The 17,708-nt window shown below is 38.5% G+C and overlaps 1 protein-coding gene across 1 annotated transcript in view; it reads right to left on the reverse strand.

Moving 5' to 3' along the window:
- The window catches only part of Copb1 (COPI coat complex subunit beta 1), a 48,358-nt gene extending 33,630 nt beyond the window's left edge, over positions 1-14,728 (reverse strand). Inside the window, exons 1-7 of the mRNA XM_048359405.1 lie at positions 14,572-14,728; positions 13,701-13,849; positions 9,514-9,743; positions 8,661-8,830; positions 6,417-6,531; positions 2,940-3,032; positions 530-667 (exon numbers count right to left, since the gene is read on the reverse strand). Of these exons, the coding sequence (XP_048215362.1) occupies positions 530-667; positions 2,940-3,032; positions 6,417-6,531; positions 8,661-8,830; positions 9,514-9,743; positions 13,701-13,791 (837 nt within the window). The 5' untranslated portion in view covers positions 13,792-13,849; positions 14,572-14,728. The remainder of the gene's footprint in view (positions 1-529; positions 668-2,939; positions 3,033-6,416; positions 6,532-8,660; positions 8,831-9,513; positions 9,744-13,700; positions 13,850-14,571) is intronic.
- Between the last annotated feature and the right edge of the window lie 2,980 nt (positions 14,729-17,708).

The raw sequence follows: 17,708 nt of genomic DNA on the forward strand, positions 1-17,708 counted from the left end.
GTGCCTCAAGTGGCAGAGTGCTAGCCTTGAGAAAAAAAGACGCCAGGGACAGTGCTCAGGCCCTGAGTCCAAGCCCCAGGACTGGCCCCCCCCCCCCCAAAAAAAAAATCTTAAGGGAGCAAGACAAATTCTCCCACTTATACAATCTGGTATTCTAGAATTCTTTATTCCATGAATATATTAAGATGATACAGTATTGATGAAGTAAATTAAAGAAGAGAAAGACATATCTCATTATAAAAAATCTTCATTTGACCCTTTTTAGGAGTCATTATGTAGGATCCACATTCATTTCCTCCAGATCTAGTTTTATTGTGATTAAGCATGAAGAGAGGTCTTTATAAATATATAAAAATATATTACTACAATTCTCCAGAAACTAGAAATTGTCTTGTTTTCCTATCTTTTTTATGTTCTTGTATGTATGAAAGCAGGAAGTAAAACAGAAGAAAGGTTGAAATATATAAGGAGACAAATAATTCCATAAAATCTGCAGTTTCTTCTAGTGAACTGTTATGTCCCATAATACCTTGATCGCAGTTGGTGCACTTGAAAGTGTTACTAATGTCCCAGCAGCTTCGTACTTTACAGCAGGGCTAGATGACTGCAACAGGTTATAAATGCATCTAATAAAACGAGCCCTCTCTGATGGATTAGCATGACAGACCTGGAAAAGAAAACACTTAGGCTTCAACTGGTTTCAGGGACACTTTCCTTTGCTTTTTAAATTTTTTTTTTTTTGGCCAGTCCTGGGGCGTGGTCTCAGGGCCTGAGCACTGTCCCTTGGCTTCTTTTTGCTCAAGGCTAGCACTCTGCTACTTGAGCCACAGTGCCACTTATGGCCGTTTTCTGTATAAGTAGTGCTGGGGAATTGAACCCAGGGCTTCATGTATATGAGGTAAGCACTCTTGCCACTAGGCCATACCCCCAGCCTCCTTTGTTTTTTTAAAGGGATTGAATTTAGGGCCTCATGTATGATAGACAAATGTTTTATCACTGAGCCACAAACCATGTTCTGATAATTTTTTCAAATGGAGTATTTTTACAGATGTCAGCTTATGGGACTGCAGAGTTTTTAACTTAAGAACCAATATTTCTAGGTTTTTAAAGATTTCTTTTTGCATATCAGGGAAAACATGCACCATTTGGCTTGTCTTGCTCAACATGACTTGTTCTAGTCCTGTCCATTTCCTAGAGACACACTTTACCAATGAGCGCTGTGTGTGTGTGTGTGTGTGTGTGTGTGTGTATGTGTGTACACAGTTCCTGAGCTTACAAGAATTCAGGGTCCCAGGGCTGGGGATATGGCCTAGTGGCCAGAGTGCTTGTCTCGTATACATGAGGCCCTGGGTTCGATTCCCCAGCACCACATATACAGAAAATGGCCAGAAGTGGCGCTGTGGCTCAAGTGGCAGAGTGCTAGCCTTGAGCAAGAAGAAGCCAGGGACAGTGCTCAGGCCCTGAGTCCAAGCCCCAGGACTGGCCAAAAAAAAAAAAAAAAGAATTCAGGGTCCCAGGAGAACTATCTTCATCTCTCTGAAGGTAGTGTCTCCAATAACCTCCTACTAGGCTTCAACTCTTAAAATGTTTCATTACTTCTACATTCCTACACTGAGGTCTATACTGCTAACACAAATTTTGGGGGGTTATGCTCAACCTACATTGAAATTTTAACACTAAGGTGTGTGTGTGTGTGTGTGTTGGTCCTAGGACTCAGGGCCTAGGTGGTATCTTTGAGATTCTTTTGCTTAAGGTTAGAGCTCTATCACTTGAGCCACAGCACCACTTCTGGCTTTTTCTGAGTAGTTTATTGGAAGTTAAGTCTCATGGACTTTCCTGAATAGGATAGCTCTGAATTGCGAAAATCAAATCTCGGCCTCCTGAGTAGCTAAGATTACAAGCATGTGCCACCAGTGTTCAGCCAAGCTTTTTGAATGAGGAATGTCTCTTTTCTTTTTTTGCCAATCCTGAGGCTTGAACTCAGGGCCTGGACACTGTCCCTGAGCTTCTTTTGTTCAAAGCTACTAGCACTCTACCACTTGATCTATAGTGCCACTTCTAGCTTTTTCTGTGCATGTGGTACTGAGGAATTGAACCCAGGGCTTCATGCATGCTAGGTAAGCAGTCTACCACTAAGCCATATTCCCAGTCCAGATGTCTCTTTTCTTTCATTTGAAAAATTATTCGGCATTTCAGAGTTGTTATCTGGTCTATTTTCAATATTGTTATATCTCAGAGAATAAGGAGGCCTGAGAAGAGGAAAGAAATGGAGCCTCAGCAGACTGGTGGAACAGTCAGAACAATTAAGTTGCAGTCTTGAGTGTGGTTCATCATAGATATATTGAGTAAGTTTAACTGGATTAACAAAGTGTGACAGAGACACAAAATTAGGGATATGCAGTTGGAAAATACTACTCAACAGAGGTTGCCACAAATCTTCAAAGCACAATTTTCTGTAAAGCACAATGAAATATGTATGACTGTATTAAGTTTCTCAATTTTAAAAACAAGGAGTACAAAAAGTACTTATGGGCTGGGAATATGGCCTAGTGGCAAGAGTACTTGCCTTGTACAAAAAGTACTTATGACTTTTGTACTTGTTTTTACTGTAGTCTGGTGTACAGTTAAGAAAAATCTTTTATCCTGAAGTCTACTTCCCAGTCTGTCAGTGAACTTGGCACTCCACAATGATTTCTTCTCAGCTGTACTTACATTGCCGTGAATGTTTACAGAATTCTTTACATATAAGAAAGGAAGGAGATGTGTGTGTATAAAGCCAAAAGTAAAAAAAAAAAAAAAAAGGGCTTCACTAGGCCATACTGTAAAACATTTCTATAATTAAAACATATTATCCTAACAAGTGACGCAACAGAAAACACTATTAAGGCTTCTCTTAAAACTGTTCATTTTATTTACCCTTCATAAACTACCATTCTTACCTTATAAATCAGTTCAACAATAACTAATTGTAGAATGTCTCCAAATGTTTGCACTTGATCAATACAGGTGCTTAGATAATCCAAAGCTCGATCCTTCAAAATAGTAAGAATATATTTATCACATTCCACCTCATTCAATACAATGACAATGCAGCTTAAAAATCATGTAAAAAATAAAGAAAACCAGGGCAAGGAGAAACTAATTGGAGAAAAAGAGTGAAGAAAGAGTTATCAGAAAAATGTAAGACAAAAAGTCAATTACATGGGACAAAACCATTTTTTTATCTTTTGAGCAATTTCAGATTTATACTAATATAACAGCCTGAAGTATGAACTGTTTTTTTCCTTTCTGGTGGGATTGGTGTTGGAACTTAGGAATTGTACTTGTCAGCCAGGAGCTCTACTACTTGAGCCACACCCAAAGCCCTTTTTGCTTTATTTTTAAGCTTAGAGTCTCGTATTTTTGCCTGGGCCAGCCTAAACCTGGGCATTCCTTATTAAGCTTCTCATATAGGGTTGACAGGCACATACTACCACATTCAACTTTTTGTTAAGACGAGATTTTGCTAACTTTTTGCCTAGTCTGGCTTTGAAAAGAAATCTTCCCAATCTCTGTTTCCTAAAGTAGCTAGTATTACAGGCATGAGACACTGTGCCCTGGTATCTGAATTTTTTAGCACAAGAGAAAAATACTATGCATTGCATAATTCAGTATATTCATCTAAAACCAAAAACTTAAAACCAACAAACACAAAAGTCAGCTGTTTAAAATTATAATTATTTATAATACTGAGTGAGACCTAGGAGAAAAACCTTGTAGGCGCTCGTCTATCAGATAATACTACATAGGGGAGAAAGCCTCAATACTTTTCTAGTAAAAATATCAATAAATTTAATTGAAGTGTTTCTGATTATATTTCTTTTTTTCCACGTGGGCTTTTTCTTTCTTTCTTATTTATTGTCAAAGTGATGTACAGAGAGGTTAGTTTCATACGTTAGGCACTGGCTACATTTCTTATACTGTTTGTTACCTCCTCCCTCATTCCCCCCACCCCCCTCCCTCTTTCCCTCTCTCCCCATGAATTGTTCAGTTGGTTTACACCAAACAGTTTTGCAAGCATTGCTTTTGTAGTCATTTGTCTTTTTATCCTGTGTCTCTCGATTTTGGTATTCCCTTTCACTTTCCTATATACAGTTTCCAATGTACTCAGATAAGATACAGTGATAGTGCAGGTGCAACCACAAGAAGGGAATACAAGAAGATCATCAACAATAGAAGCTACGGTTTCACATGGCATGTTGAAAGTAATTACAACAGTGATATATCACTTGTTTCCATAACATGGAGTTCATTTCACTTAGCATTATCTTATGCATTCACAGGTGCGTAGCTATTAGGCTCTTGTGATCCTCTGCTGTGACTTGCCTAAATCTGTGCTAATTATTCCCTATGAGGGAGACCATAGAATTCATGTTTCTTTGGGTCTGGCTCACTTCACTTAGTATAATTTTTTCCAAGTCCTTCCATTTCCTTACGAATGGGGCAATGCCATTCTTTCTGACAGAGGAATAAAATTCCATTGTGTATATGTACCACATTTTCCTGATTCATTCGTCTACTGAGGGGCATCTGGGTTGGTTCCATATTTTAGCTATGACAAATTGTGCTGCGATGAACATTGTTGTGCTAGTGGCTATAGTGTGTTCTTGTTTGTGGTCTTTTGGGTAGATGCCCAGAAGTGGGGCTGCTGGGTCATAGGGGATTATATTTCTTTATTATAGGTAAACACCATAAAACCAAAACTACAAGAGGGCAAACACTGCGGCTTTTATCAACAGCTTTTTCATAATAGTGTTTAGGGAAACAAATGACAATATACCATCTTTTAACCCTTAAGATGGCTAGTGTAAAAAAATGAAGTTGGCCAAGACATGGAGAAATATGGAAATTTTGTGCACTGTTGGTGGGAATATAAAATGGTACAGCTATCAAAAACAGTATGGTGGATTGGATCCTCAAAAAAATGAAGAAGTGCCACAGATTCAGCAGTTCTACTTCCAACTACATACTCAAAATAACTGAAAGACTTAGAGTAGCTATTTGTATAACCATTTTAAGAGCATTATTCACAACAGCCAAAAAGGTAAAAGGTCAAAGAAACCTAAATATCTATGGATGGAGGTAAAAATAAAATATGGATTATAACAGAGTATCATTCAGCTTTTAAAAGAATGGAAAATTCTGACATTTTAACATGAATGAACCTTCAAGACATTATGCTAAGTGAAATAAAATAGTCTTAAAGAGCAAATACCACATGAGTCTACTTTTTTTTTTTTTGTAGGTCCTGGGGCTTGAACTCTAGGCCTGGGTGCTGTCCCTGAGCTCTTCAGCTCAAGGCTAGCACTCTACCACTTGAGCCACAGTGCTGCTTCCAGTTTTCTAGTAGTTAATTGGAAATAAGAGTGTCACAGACTTTCTTGCCCTGGCTGGCTTTGAACTGCAATCTTCAGATCTCAGCCTCCGGAGTAGCTAGGCTTATAGTGAGCCACCAGGGCCCAGTGACTTAACATATGAAATATTTAGTGTTAAAATTATTGAGACAGAATGTAAAATTGTGACAGGGGGTAAGAGTAAGTAGGGGGATAAAAACATTACTTAACCTTTCTGAGGAATGATAGATTCTATATCTTTTAGTCTTCATGCATTTTCCCCAATTTTGATAATGAAGACTAGATAAATGCTTCAAGAGATACTGCTAACCTAAAAGGAATTTATGTATTTTACTTATCAGTAGAGGTGGACATAGAGTTGGCATCTACTTATGAAAGTCAAAAGGTCTAGGCTTGGAATGTGGCTTAGTGGTAGAGTGCTTGCCTAGCATGCATGAAGCCCTGGGTTGGATTCTTCTGTACGATGAACAGAAAAAGCCAGAAGTGATGTTGTGGCTCAAGTAGTAGAGTGCAAGCCTTGAGCAAAAGAAGCTCATGGACAGTGCCTAAGCCCAGAGTTCAAGCCCCAAGACTGGCAAAAAAAAAAAGTCAAAAGGCTTACTAAGGATACATATGAACATGAAAGGCCACCCTACTTCCATAAACATGCCTAAGGGTAAGTCCAAAACAATTTATTTCTCTATTGAGCAATTTTGGGTTTATACTAATAGAAGTGTAGCTCAAGTGTAGCATATGCACTAGCATATACAAGGTCCACTCTTCCCAGAAACAACCACCACTACAAATTCCCAAACTATGAAGAGGCTATTCTGAAATGCCTGATTATATACTTTAAAAAAGTAAATAAGGGTTAAGAAAAAGCATTTTATACGAAATAAATCCAAAAATCTAAAAATGTCTCCAAAACACCCCCCAACCCACCAGCAATATTATTAAATGAAAACATGACTAGACCTACTAGACCTATATATTACTTTGTATTTTTACTTACAGTCATAAAAGTATTTTTAAAAAGTACTTTACCTGATCTGCATGAATTAGCATCATAAATGCATTCCTTTTACAACTTGCATCCTTCTCATTCACCAAAAAATCATGTATCAGTTCAGGAGCATCAGGTATAAGATGTTCAAAATTTCTTTAAGTAAAACAAATATATCCATATTTAATCAACATCTACTTTGTTATTTTAGCAACTTTCACAACAATACCGAAATTTTGACTTTGTAACATTATTGATCCTTTTGCTTTTGGAACTTTAAGTCAATTAGAAGTTGGAGATGAAAATGTTATATCTTCATGTATTGTCATTATCACTTCCATTCCAATACAGAAAAAAAGAATTACTTAACATACATTTTATTAATTTTCTAACAGTTGTTTTACATGTAATTTAGGAACGAAGTATTAATGTCATTATTTCATTAATTCACAAAGTCTCAACTATTTCTTTTCTTTTCTTTTTTTGCCAGTCCTGGGGCTTGAACGGGCCTGAGCACTGTCCCTGGCTTCTTTTTGCTCAAGGCTAGCCCTCTACCGCTTGAGCCACAGCGCCACGTCTGGCTTTTCATATGTGTGGTGCTGAGGAATCGAACCCAGGGCTTCATGTACATGAGGCAAGCACTTTACCACTAGGCCATATTCCCAGCCCTTCAACTATTTCTTAATAATTATTAGAGGGGAAAAAAACCAGTCCTTTGGCTTTCATTAACTGAACACTATAGCCACTTCGTTATTTACTTACTTTTATTTTCAGTACACAGAATAAACAACAGGTTAACAAAAATCATTACCTGTTCTTGACAATTATTAATTTTGACCAGTTTTGTTTTACCTATCCATACCCTGCCTACTTCTCCTCTAATCATATTTATGTAAATACCTGTCAAGTTATAATATAGTGTCACTTTATCTAAATTTAGAACTAATCCATTATCATATTTTCAAAAATTCAGTTTGAATTTCCATTTGCTTATAAATGTCCCTATTTTTATGTTTGGCCAACAGTTTAAATTCTCAAAGTTGTAGATTGTATGGTAACAAATAAACAAATAAATACATTATTAACCAGACTTTCCTTAGCAAATAAAGCCTAGTGTTTTCAATACTAAGATAGTTACGAATTACATTTCAATCAAGCATATTAACATATTATAAATACTTAAGGTACTTATAAGAATAATATTCTACTTTAAAACAGATCAAAAAGTAGTGATTATAAAAACCAAACATCTTGTGAACTGGTCTTTCAATTGTTCTTGAACTCTAATACCTTCACCCTTCTCTCTCTCTCTTTTTTTTTTGTACCAGGGATTAGGCTCAGCACACACTTGGCAAGAACTCTACCACTGGACTCATTACAAGACCTCTTATTTTTTTTCTCCCAGTGCCTGAGTTTGAACTCAGGGCTTTGTGCTTATAAAGCAGGTACTCTACCCTTTGAACAACTACCTCAGCCTAAGCTCCTTGTCTCAATCTCTGTCTCTCCTTCTTCCTTTTTTTCTTTTGTGGTGTCAGTACTGGGGTCAACTCAAGGTCTCATACTTTTACTTGGCTTTTTCAATACAAGGCTGGCACTCTGCCATTTGAGCTACATCTTCACTTCTGGATTTTTCTGGTTAATTGGGATATAAGTCTCATGAGGTTTTTTTTTTTTTCCCCCTCTTTGGACTGGCTTCCAACCTTAATTCTAAGATCTCAATTTCCTGAGTAGCTAGGCTTACAAGTGTAAGCAATTAGCACTAGGCTCCAAGACCTCTGGAAGATCTAACTACACAGCCTAGGTTAGCCTTGAACTTGCCACTCCTGCCTCAGGCTCACAAGTACATGGGACTACATGTACCAGTAGGCCAACCTAAATCTTCAGCTTTCTAAGAACAGGAATTAGTGAAGAACTGCAGCCCTTCTCATTAAAAAGCCTTTAAGTACAAAAAGTTATATCACACAAAACCAAAATTCTAAAGCAAGGTATAAAAATCAAAAGTCTTTGGACTGGTAACACATACAACTGAGAGTGATCTGTAAAATGAACAATGTTAAATGGCCCTAGTTTTATTTAATTTCAGGGGATTGTTGTCATGCAGAAGCTAGACTGGTATTGCCAACTCTTTTAGACTTTTCTACATGCACAAGTTAATGATAGTAAGGAAAAAATATTGTGCTGGTCAGGAGATATTTGCAAACATTTTAGATATAATCTGAAATTCTGACCCCTCTGGTCTCACAGATTAAAATGTCTTCACAGAGAAAAGCCAAAGGAATACCTACCTGTAGATAGTATAGATAGCCAAAACAGCATTTCTCCTAACATAGCTGTGTCGATGCTCCAAACAAGCACGAATAGCTGGCATTAAAGGTTCAAGCAACTCTGCTTCCTTCAATTTGCAAAGAAAACGAAGAGTAGATCCTCGAATAAATTCATTAGGATGCTGAAGATCCTGATGTAACAATTAAAATATGAAATGGTGAGTTTCAGCTTTTATAAAAATCCAATTTTAAATATAAAGCTTAACATTGAAAAGTATAAGTTCGAGAAAAAGACCATCACATTCCATTGATTATAGCAACTTTTACCTCTCTCTTACCTATCTAATATACATGTGTCATTTTTATTAAAACTTATAAAATGCACAGGAAATTCCTAAGAAGAAGTATTAGAACTTTTTACAATAACTCTTTACCTTTTCAATTCCAAACATGTACAGCTTTCATCTTATCAAAGCTCACGTGGACAATCTACCACAAAGTTCATTCCACCGCTTTTACAATGTAGGTGTTTTTGGTTTTTTTTGGCAGTTCTGGGGCTTAGACTCAGGGCCTGAGCACTGTCTCTGGCTTCTTTTTGCTCAAGGCTAGCACTCTACCACTTGAGCCATAGCACCACTTCTGGTCTTTTCTGTGTATGTGTTGCTGAGGAATCGAACTCAGGGCTTCATGCATGCTAGGCAAGCACCCTACCACTCAGCCATATTCCCAGCCCCTACAATATAGTTTTGAGAGGAGGCAGTACTAGGGTTTGAATTAAGAGCCTTGAAATTACTAGGTAAGCACTCAACTATGATACATTTTACAATGATTTTAAATCAAAGCAATATTCAGAAATAATTATGGTCTGGCTTACCTTTCTGTATGCATCACATACAAGAATCATTTCATGTAAAAGTCTCCCATCTGGAGTAGTTTTAGGAACAATTTCCCAAAATACTAGAAGTAGTTTTTTGATGGTGTGATCCTGAAGAGGTAGTACAAAACGAATGATGGTCATCAAAAGCCCGGGAAGCTTTTCACCATTCAGAATCATGATGATTACTTTCTTCAAAGCTTCTGTCTTTGACTTCACATCTCCTTTTTCTGATTCAATAATTCAAAAACAAAACAAACACAATTATTCAAAAGAAAATTCCTCAGATAATTAAAAAAAAACAACTGATTAAATCATATTTTACTACTGGCAACTATGTTTTGCTTTTCAAATTTGATTTTTTTATAAAAGGTAATAAAGGTACAAATCCAAATAACAAGGTTTTGCCACTTGGCTCTACCACAAACAAGTTGTTTATCTCTTTTTTTTTTTCTTTTTTGTGAGTGTGCTAGTTCTGGTACTCTAACATTTGAGTCACAGCTCCATTTCTGGCTTTTTGGTGGTTAATTGGAGATCAGAGACTCATACACTTTCTTGCCTGGGCTGGCTTCCAGCTATGATCCTCAAACGAGCCACTAGCATCCAGCTTATGTTGTATTCTTTGCACAAGTCATTTATCTCTAAATCTTAAAGACACTTTACTTATGAGGAAAAGAATTAGAATTAGTGAGAAGTTACCATAAAGCAGAATTAGACCTAGTATGAGAAATGATAGAGTTCCTCTTGTCCAAGAGATGGAGCCTATCCATGACCACTTGGTAGGGCTACAGAAAGGGCTTAAGCTTCAAAAGAATCAATATAGCCAAAACGAAAGTTTTATCTTGCCCTTGAAGACTCTATAGCAATACTAAATTATTGTGATATTTTTATATGCCGCAGAACAGAGAATACCCTCTGGTTATCTGCACTAACTAGGCAAAGTTATTTATTTATTTATTGATTGATTGATTGATTGATTGCCAGTCCTGGGGACTGAACTCAGGGCCTGAGCACTGTTGCTGGCTTCTTTTTGCTCAAGGCTAGCACTCTGCCACTTGAGCCACAGTGCCACTTACGGCTTTTTTTTCTATATATGTGATACTAGAGAACTGAGGGCTTCATGTATACAAGGTGAGCACTCTTGCCACTAGGCCATATTCCCATCCCCAAAGTTCTTTTTTTTTTTTTTTTTTGCAAAGTTCTTTTTTTTTTTTTGGCAGTCCTGGGCCTTGAACTCAGGGCCTGAGCACTGTCCCTGGCTTCTTTTTGCTCAAGGCTAGTCTTCTGCCACTGGAGCCACAGCGCCACTTCTGGCCATTTTCTATATATGTGGTGCCAGGGAATTGAACCCAGGGCTTCATGTACACAAGGCAAGCACTCTTGCCACTAGGCCATATTCCCAGCCAAGTTCTAACTGGTTAAAATTGTCATTCAGCCTAAATAAAATTTTCTACTCTTAGTTCCAAAACTCTTGCTTTTTTTTTGTATTGGGGATTGAACTCAGAGCTTTGCCCATGCTAGGCAAGCACTTTACTGTTGAGCAACATTCCCATCCCTTTTCAGATCTTTAAATGTTTTTTCCATACTGCTTGATAAATACAAAGTTCAAAAGCCATAAAACTATCACTATGACCTTAATGGCTTCTTTTGTTTCAGTGTTTTTTTTTACTTTTTACTATTTTTTTACAAATAAGCACATTCCTAAAAGTTTACTACTTGTAACAACTTAAAAATGTTTAACAGCAACTTTATAAAAAAAACTATACAATTTGTGTTTTAAGCATCTCACTCCAATTTCCATGTATTTCAACAACTCAAGTTGAAAGGAAAGGTGTGAACCCTTCTATACCTTCAAGATTTCCAAAACTACTTTTCTCAATGAATACTATCACAAATATGGAAAATTTCAAGATCAATTCAAGTCACCAAAACATACTAGGTAACTTCTACTCTGGAGAATGTAAACTATGAGTTTCAGACCCAGTAAATAAAGACAAATAAATAGTTGAAGGATTTCTAAACTTTTTCTTATCTCAACTTTTCTTTAAGGCAAAATTGGAGACTACTTATTTGGGAGAGGGTAGTTAAGAGAGTAGCAATTAAAATGAGAGTACTATTCCAGTTACAATAAGGTTTGTTATTTACCTTTCCAGCTATAATAGTCTTAAGTACTTTGCGTAATCTAGTAATTTATAAAAGTAAATTCTGATCAAAAATAGTAATAGAGCATATTTAGTCATTTACATTCCAATTATCTTACATGAATATAAAAAAGAGCAATATGTGTGGCTTTTGTATCTAATGATATCAGATAAATGTTACAGAGAGGGCTTCTTTTCTATTTTCAAAAATAGAACTTTAGGTGCTGGGGATGTAGCACTTTCCTGGCTTGAAGGCCCCGGGTTCAATCCACAGGACCACCAAGAATTTAAAAATAACAACAACAACAGCAGCAACAAAAACAGACCCCCAACAGACATCTAATTTTAAGTAAATTAGGACTGGATAAGTGTTCTATAAAGAGACAAGAATACGCAAGTAAAATATTAAGTCTCTTTTCCAACTGCAAAGTACAAAGTTATTTTCAATATTTAAAGAAAAATTTCATTCCACTGTTTAGAACAGTGTGTAGCAGTTTAATTTATATGTATTTCTCACAGTTCAACTGAAGAATCATTACTTGAGAAAGTATATTACTTCTATTATTTTTTTTTCCTTGACAGAATCACATTCTATAATTGCAAGGTGGCACAAGGGCTACAATCCCAGCACTTGGTAGGCTGGGATGGAAGAATCATGAGTTTCAGGGCAGCTTGGGCTACAAAGAGAGTTCTAGGCCAGGATGAACTACCTAGCAAGATTCTGACTCAAAAATAAAATAAAATAGGGCTGGGACTGTGGCTTAGTGGTAGAGTGTTTGCCTAACATGCATGAAGCCCTAGATTTGATTCTTCAGTACCACAGAAACAGAAAAATCCAAAAGTGGAGCTGTGGCTCAAATGGTAGAGTGCTAGCCTTGAGCAAAAGAAGCTTTGGGACAGTTCCCAGGCCCTAAGTTAAAGCCCCAGGATTGGCAACAAACAAACAAATAAAAAGCACTACAGACTACACTCCTCACTCTCACTCTTTGCTCCAGTAGTAGGAGCTAGGCAACAGACCCAGCACTTCTTATTCAATCACTGAATCACAACCTCAGTTTTTAAAAATTTTGAGACAGTTTTGCTAAATTGCCCAGACTGGCCTTGAACTAGTGATCACTTGCTTTATCCCTCTAAGTAGCGGAGATTACAGATAGTTGTCTCTGGGTATGGCCAGTATTCCCTTTTAAAGGAGATACAGTATAAACATTCAGCAGACAGTTCTTGTTTTCTTCTTCAGAAAAATGCTTTCAAAATGAAAATCTTAAACTTTCAGGGAAAAGTACTGACTTCATTTGTTTGAAGAGGTTGAAGAACAATTTTTTTTTTTTTTGCTTTACTAAGTATAAGAAGTTAACTGAACAAAGGAATTAACAATCCAATTCACATTTGCCAACGTATTATTAACACAGAATTGTCAACTACATTTAAGTATAATACATTATACCACAAGCAATTATGGTTTTTTTGAGGGATATCTAAGAACTAGAGGACTATATTTCTGTAGCTTCTTAGGCCAAACTGAGCTATTAATTGTCCATAAATTAATGCTACAATCTAAAAGCAAGAAGTTTTCATTTGTCACAACCTATTCTACAAACCCCAACAACTCAGATGAGAATTAAGCATTTCTAGATATTAAGACACATAAAACACAAGTAGTCTTATATTTACTTTGTTCATCCCATTTCCAAAATACTATTATGGTTTACCTAGATCATCATAAAGTTGAGAGTACAACAGTAAGTTACCAGAGCCTGGGATGAAAATGGGAGAATGCAGAATGGGAAAATTGATCAAGGGGCACTGGATTACAGTTAAAAAAGAGTAAGAAGTTCTGTAGGATGATTGTAGATAATAAGAATGCACTGTACACAGTATTTTCACTATAAAGAAACCCATGAATGTTTGAAGGACATATTGAACCTGATTTAACTTAAACATTACACAATGTATACATACATGTACACCATTAATATGTTCAACTTGATGTTTTAAAGTCCTAGTTAAAAATAAGTTCAATTCAAATTAAAAAAGAAAAAGCTTTACCCAAGTCATTTTTTAAGCTAATTTCAGATGGTGGTTCTGAATCCATTGGCACGTTAATTAACGTGTAACACACATTCTCAGCAGCCGTCATGGTTTTTGATTATAATCAACCCCAATGCAAGATTCAAGGATGACAGATGCCAGAAAATCTAGAAAAACAAATACAGCGAGATCATTGCCTATCATAAAAAGTCCCATAGTAGTGATGCTTGTTGTCTAGAAGTTCACTTCACGTGGCATGTAAATTTTAAATGTGAATTAAATTAAATTTAAGTTATGTTCCCCCAGAAAAACAAATTCTAACGGAAAGCACACTTGTCAGTCCCAGGCTGCGGCCTCTCCTCGGCCGCCCTCCCCCCCGCCCCGCGCCCACCCAGCAGCTGGGTGAACGTCGGACGGCAAAATTAAGGCCCACGAAGCGGTGACAACTCACAACTCCTGGCCGCCAAGCCAGATGACAGAACGGGGATCCGCAACACGACGCACAAAGCGGACTGCACACCACCGAGATCCGGTGCACCAATACTCAGCCCAGACCTTCCAGTGCTTTCCTGCGGCCTTCGAAGCCGTCGCGGACGCTGCCAGCCCGCGTTCCCCACCCGCCCGCCCTCTCCCTCTGCCTTTTCCCCAACCAAGCAGGCCTCGACCTCCAAGCGCGAGCTCCCAGGGGTCCCAGGAGTGAGAAGATTCCGGGCCCGCCGGCAGGGCCCGGCGTCCGGCCGAGAGTCCCGGCCTCCGCCCGCCCCTCCCCTCAGCCGCGCTCCAGCGAGAGGCCTAGCCGCTCTCGCTCAGCTCCCGTCCGGCCAGAGGAAGTGTCCCAGCCTCGGCGCGGCCCACCACTCCTCAGCCCCGGGGGTTCCAGACCCGCTACCTGGCTCCGGTGGGGCAGCGGCGGCGGTAACCGCGGGACCGTCGACCTCCGCTACAACCTGTCCCGGCAGCGAAGGCTCCCAGTTCTCGGCTGACGTGGAAGTGGGTGGGGCAACGACCCGGGCCGCGGCCACCTGGCGTCTACGGCATCTCAGAGTGGACAAGCCTGCCCCGTCCTGCGGCTGCGCACTACAAGTAACTCCGCGCGCCCGCCCCTCCCTCTCTCGGGTTGGATGCTAACTCAGAGCTCAGTGGAACAGTATGTATGGCTTTCCCTGTTACTACAAGCGCTGCTTTAAGCACTGTGTTCATCTACGCGTTAACTGGAAATTGTTCTTCCAGGAAGTAAAATGGCCAAAGGGAGTAAGGGCTTGAAGAAGGAGAAACAATTTTACAGTGCTGTTGTGGTCCAGCACTGGACTTGTGGGATCTAGGGGTTGAGGGAGCCTTCTTCCGGCTCTCCCACCAGTAAACTGGGAAAGTAATTACTATTGGGCAAATAGTTTCAGTTCTTTTTTTTTATACGGTCACTAAATTGTATGAATCCCTATTTCAGTGTTCTCAACATGTTCAGTGATGTGAACTAGCTCCTTTTCAATTGAGCTGGAGTTGCTTGAACCTCAGAAGTTGCTCTGGTGTAAGTTCTGCAATGTAGTAATGATCTTTTTACGATTTGAGCATCCAGCAATCTGCATTTCTTTTATGCATGAAGGATAAGTAATTCTTAAGTGGCTTCACGTATCTCCAAAGCCCTTACAGATAGAATCAGTTTTACATAGCGACTTAAGTTTTGCCTGTTTATGTTTCCATATCTCACTTTTTGTTGCCCACCCTACCCCTTCAAAAAAGTTTTCTGGTCAATTATTAACTTGGAAAAATGAAATCTTAACCGTATTCGAAAATGGTCGGATAGAATCCATCTTTACTAAACAGGTTCAACTCACTTTGGGAGTCAAAACACAACTAGTACCTCATTTATGGAAGGTACAATTATTTTGAAATTTGTTATTTGGAACCAGCAAGCAAAGCAACTACTTGAGCACCCAAAAGAGCCATGTTTACAGAATCTTAATTATGAGCAACTCCTCTAATCCCATACATGGTTTTTCTTTATATTTTTGGCAGTAGCTTTGAACTCTGGGCCTCCCAATGACTTGACTTTACTTGCTCAGCTGCCTTTCTACCACTTGAGTCATGACCAGCCCTGCTTTTCGCTAGCTATTTTGGAGATGAAGTCTCATAGACTTCTCTTTCCAGAGCAGGTCTTAAACTCAGATCTTCTAGACATAAAAACTCTTGAGGAGACAGGATTACAAGCATAAACCAGAATCCACCCAGCATCAACCATTTTTTTGTTTGTACCAGTCTGAGGGCTTGAATTTAGGGCCTGGACAATGTCCCTGTTTTTTTGCTCAAGGCTAGCACCTTACCACTGAGCCACAGGTCCTCTTATGACATGCTGGGTAATTGGAGATTATCACCGATAATTGGAGTATTATGGCTTTCCCTACCTGGGATAGCTTTGAAGTGAGATCCTCAGATCTCAGCCTTTTGAGTAGCTTGGATTGCAGATGTGAACCGCCAGCATCCGGCTTTTTAGCCCTTTTTTGTAATGGTTGTTTCGAGGTTAAGAGTCCTGCTGGGAGTGCTCTATCATGCCCAGCTGCTTCCATTTAGCCACAGTCCCATGAATACTTCTGCTTGAATCAGCCCTGAACTTCAATCATCCTGATATTAGCCTCCCCAGTAGCTAGGATTATCAGCATGAGCCACTGCATCGGGGTTTTTTATGTATCAAAAGTTATATACTTCTGATGTAACTCCATTGTAGTTCAAATGCCTTCATGGTATTTGAATGGCAGGTCTGTGAGGCTACTCCAGAACACTGACATCTCATACATTCCAATACTCAAAAGGGTTTTCCTCCAACTCTTTTTACCATTCTCCCTTTAAGAAGTAACAGAAAGACTTAAACTTGTTTTTAGTTTTGAGAGACTTAAAAAGTTTTTTTTTATCATTGAGTTTACATGGTACTATAAATTTTCCCACTTCATACTACAATAATTCTCCCAAGGGTTTCAGTAAAATAGAGCTAAGAATCCTAGAGCCATTTGCAGCTAATTAGTAAAATTAGGTGTAAAATCTGGGTTACTAACTATAAATACATATCTCATCACTAGAAAGATGTACTACCACAGAAAATAACTAAGTTGTACAGAAAGCATCAAAATTTGGGGGATTTTTTTTGGAAGTGAGGGAGCTTGCTTTGCTAGCTTAGCTGGTGTTCTACCATGAGTCACATCTCTAGCCTGGCTTTCTCTGGGCTATTTTGGTGATGGGAATTTTAACAACTTTTCTAGCTTCCTCCAGATCTAAACATCCTGAGTGGCAATGACTAGAAAACTAATCACCAGGCCAAATTCTGGATTTCTTGAGGGAAAAAAAACCATGATTTTGTAGAATTTCATTTTGCAAGGTCTAAGACCAAAAATAAAAAAAAAATCTCTATACTACCTGAGTACATAGCTCATGGGAATAATAGAAATAGACAGAGGTGGAGCTGTGTAAGAGCTTTGAGATTAAAATATCTCAGTTGGCATTTTTGTAAAAGTTCCCAACAGACTAGAGTTATACCCATGGCTATCTGCTAGATAGACAGAAAACTGCTCAAATGTTAATGATTTTGCTATTTTCTGTGTGTATTGGGGACTGAACCAATGCCACAGTCCTGGCTAAGCATGCACTTTTCCAGTCAGTCCCTCACTTAATCTATTTTTGGTAGTACTTGTGTGTGCGCGCGTGTGCGCATGCACACGTACATGTATATACACATACGCGCATGTTAAGTAATGGAGGCTTGAGTTCTTGTGGTCTACCAACTGAGCCACTCTTCCACTTTAGACTTTTGGCTTGATAACTGGAGACAGTCTTGAGGATTTGACTGTATGGTTGGCTTCGAACCAAAACTCTCATATATCTGCCCGAATGGCTAGGATTATAGGTGTGAGCCAGCCACTGGTGCCCAGCTTTCTTGTTTGTTTTAATAAGAATCTCCAAATTTGTATCTTGAAATTTGTACTGTGAAATATTCATGGATTTTCATGTAGCCAATCTCTACAATGGAAAATGATTATAAGG

This window comes from Perognathus longimembris, chromosome 13 (genome assembly GCF_023159225.1).
Source record: "Perognathus longimembris pacificus isolate PPM17 chromosome 13, ASM2315922v1, whole genome shotgun sequence".
Taxonomy (NCBI): Eukaryota; Metazoa; Chordata; class Mammalia; order Rodentia; family Heteromyidae; genus Perognathus; species Perognathus longimembris.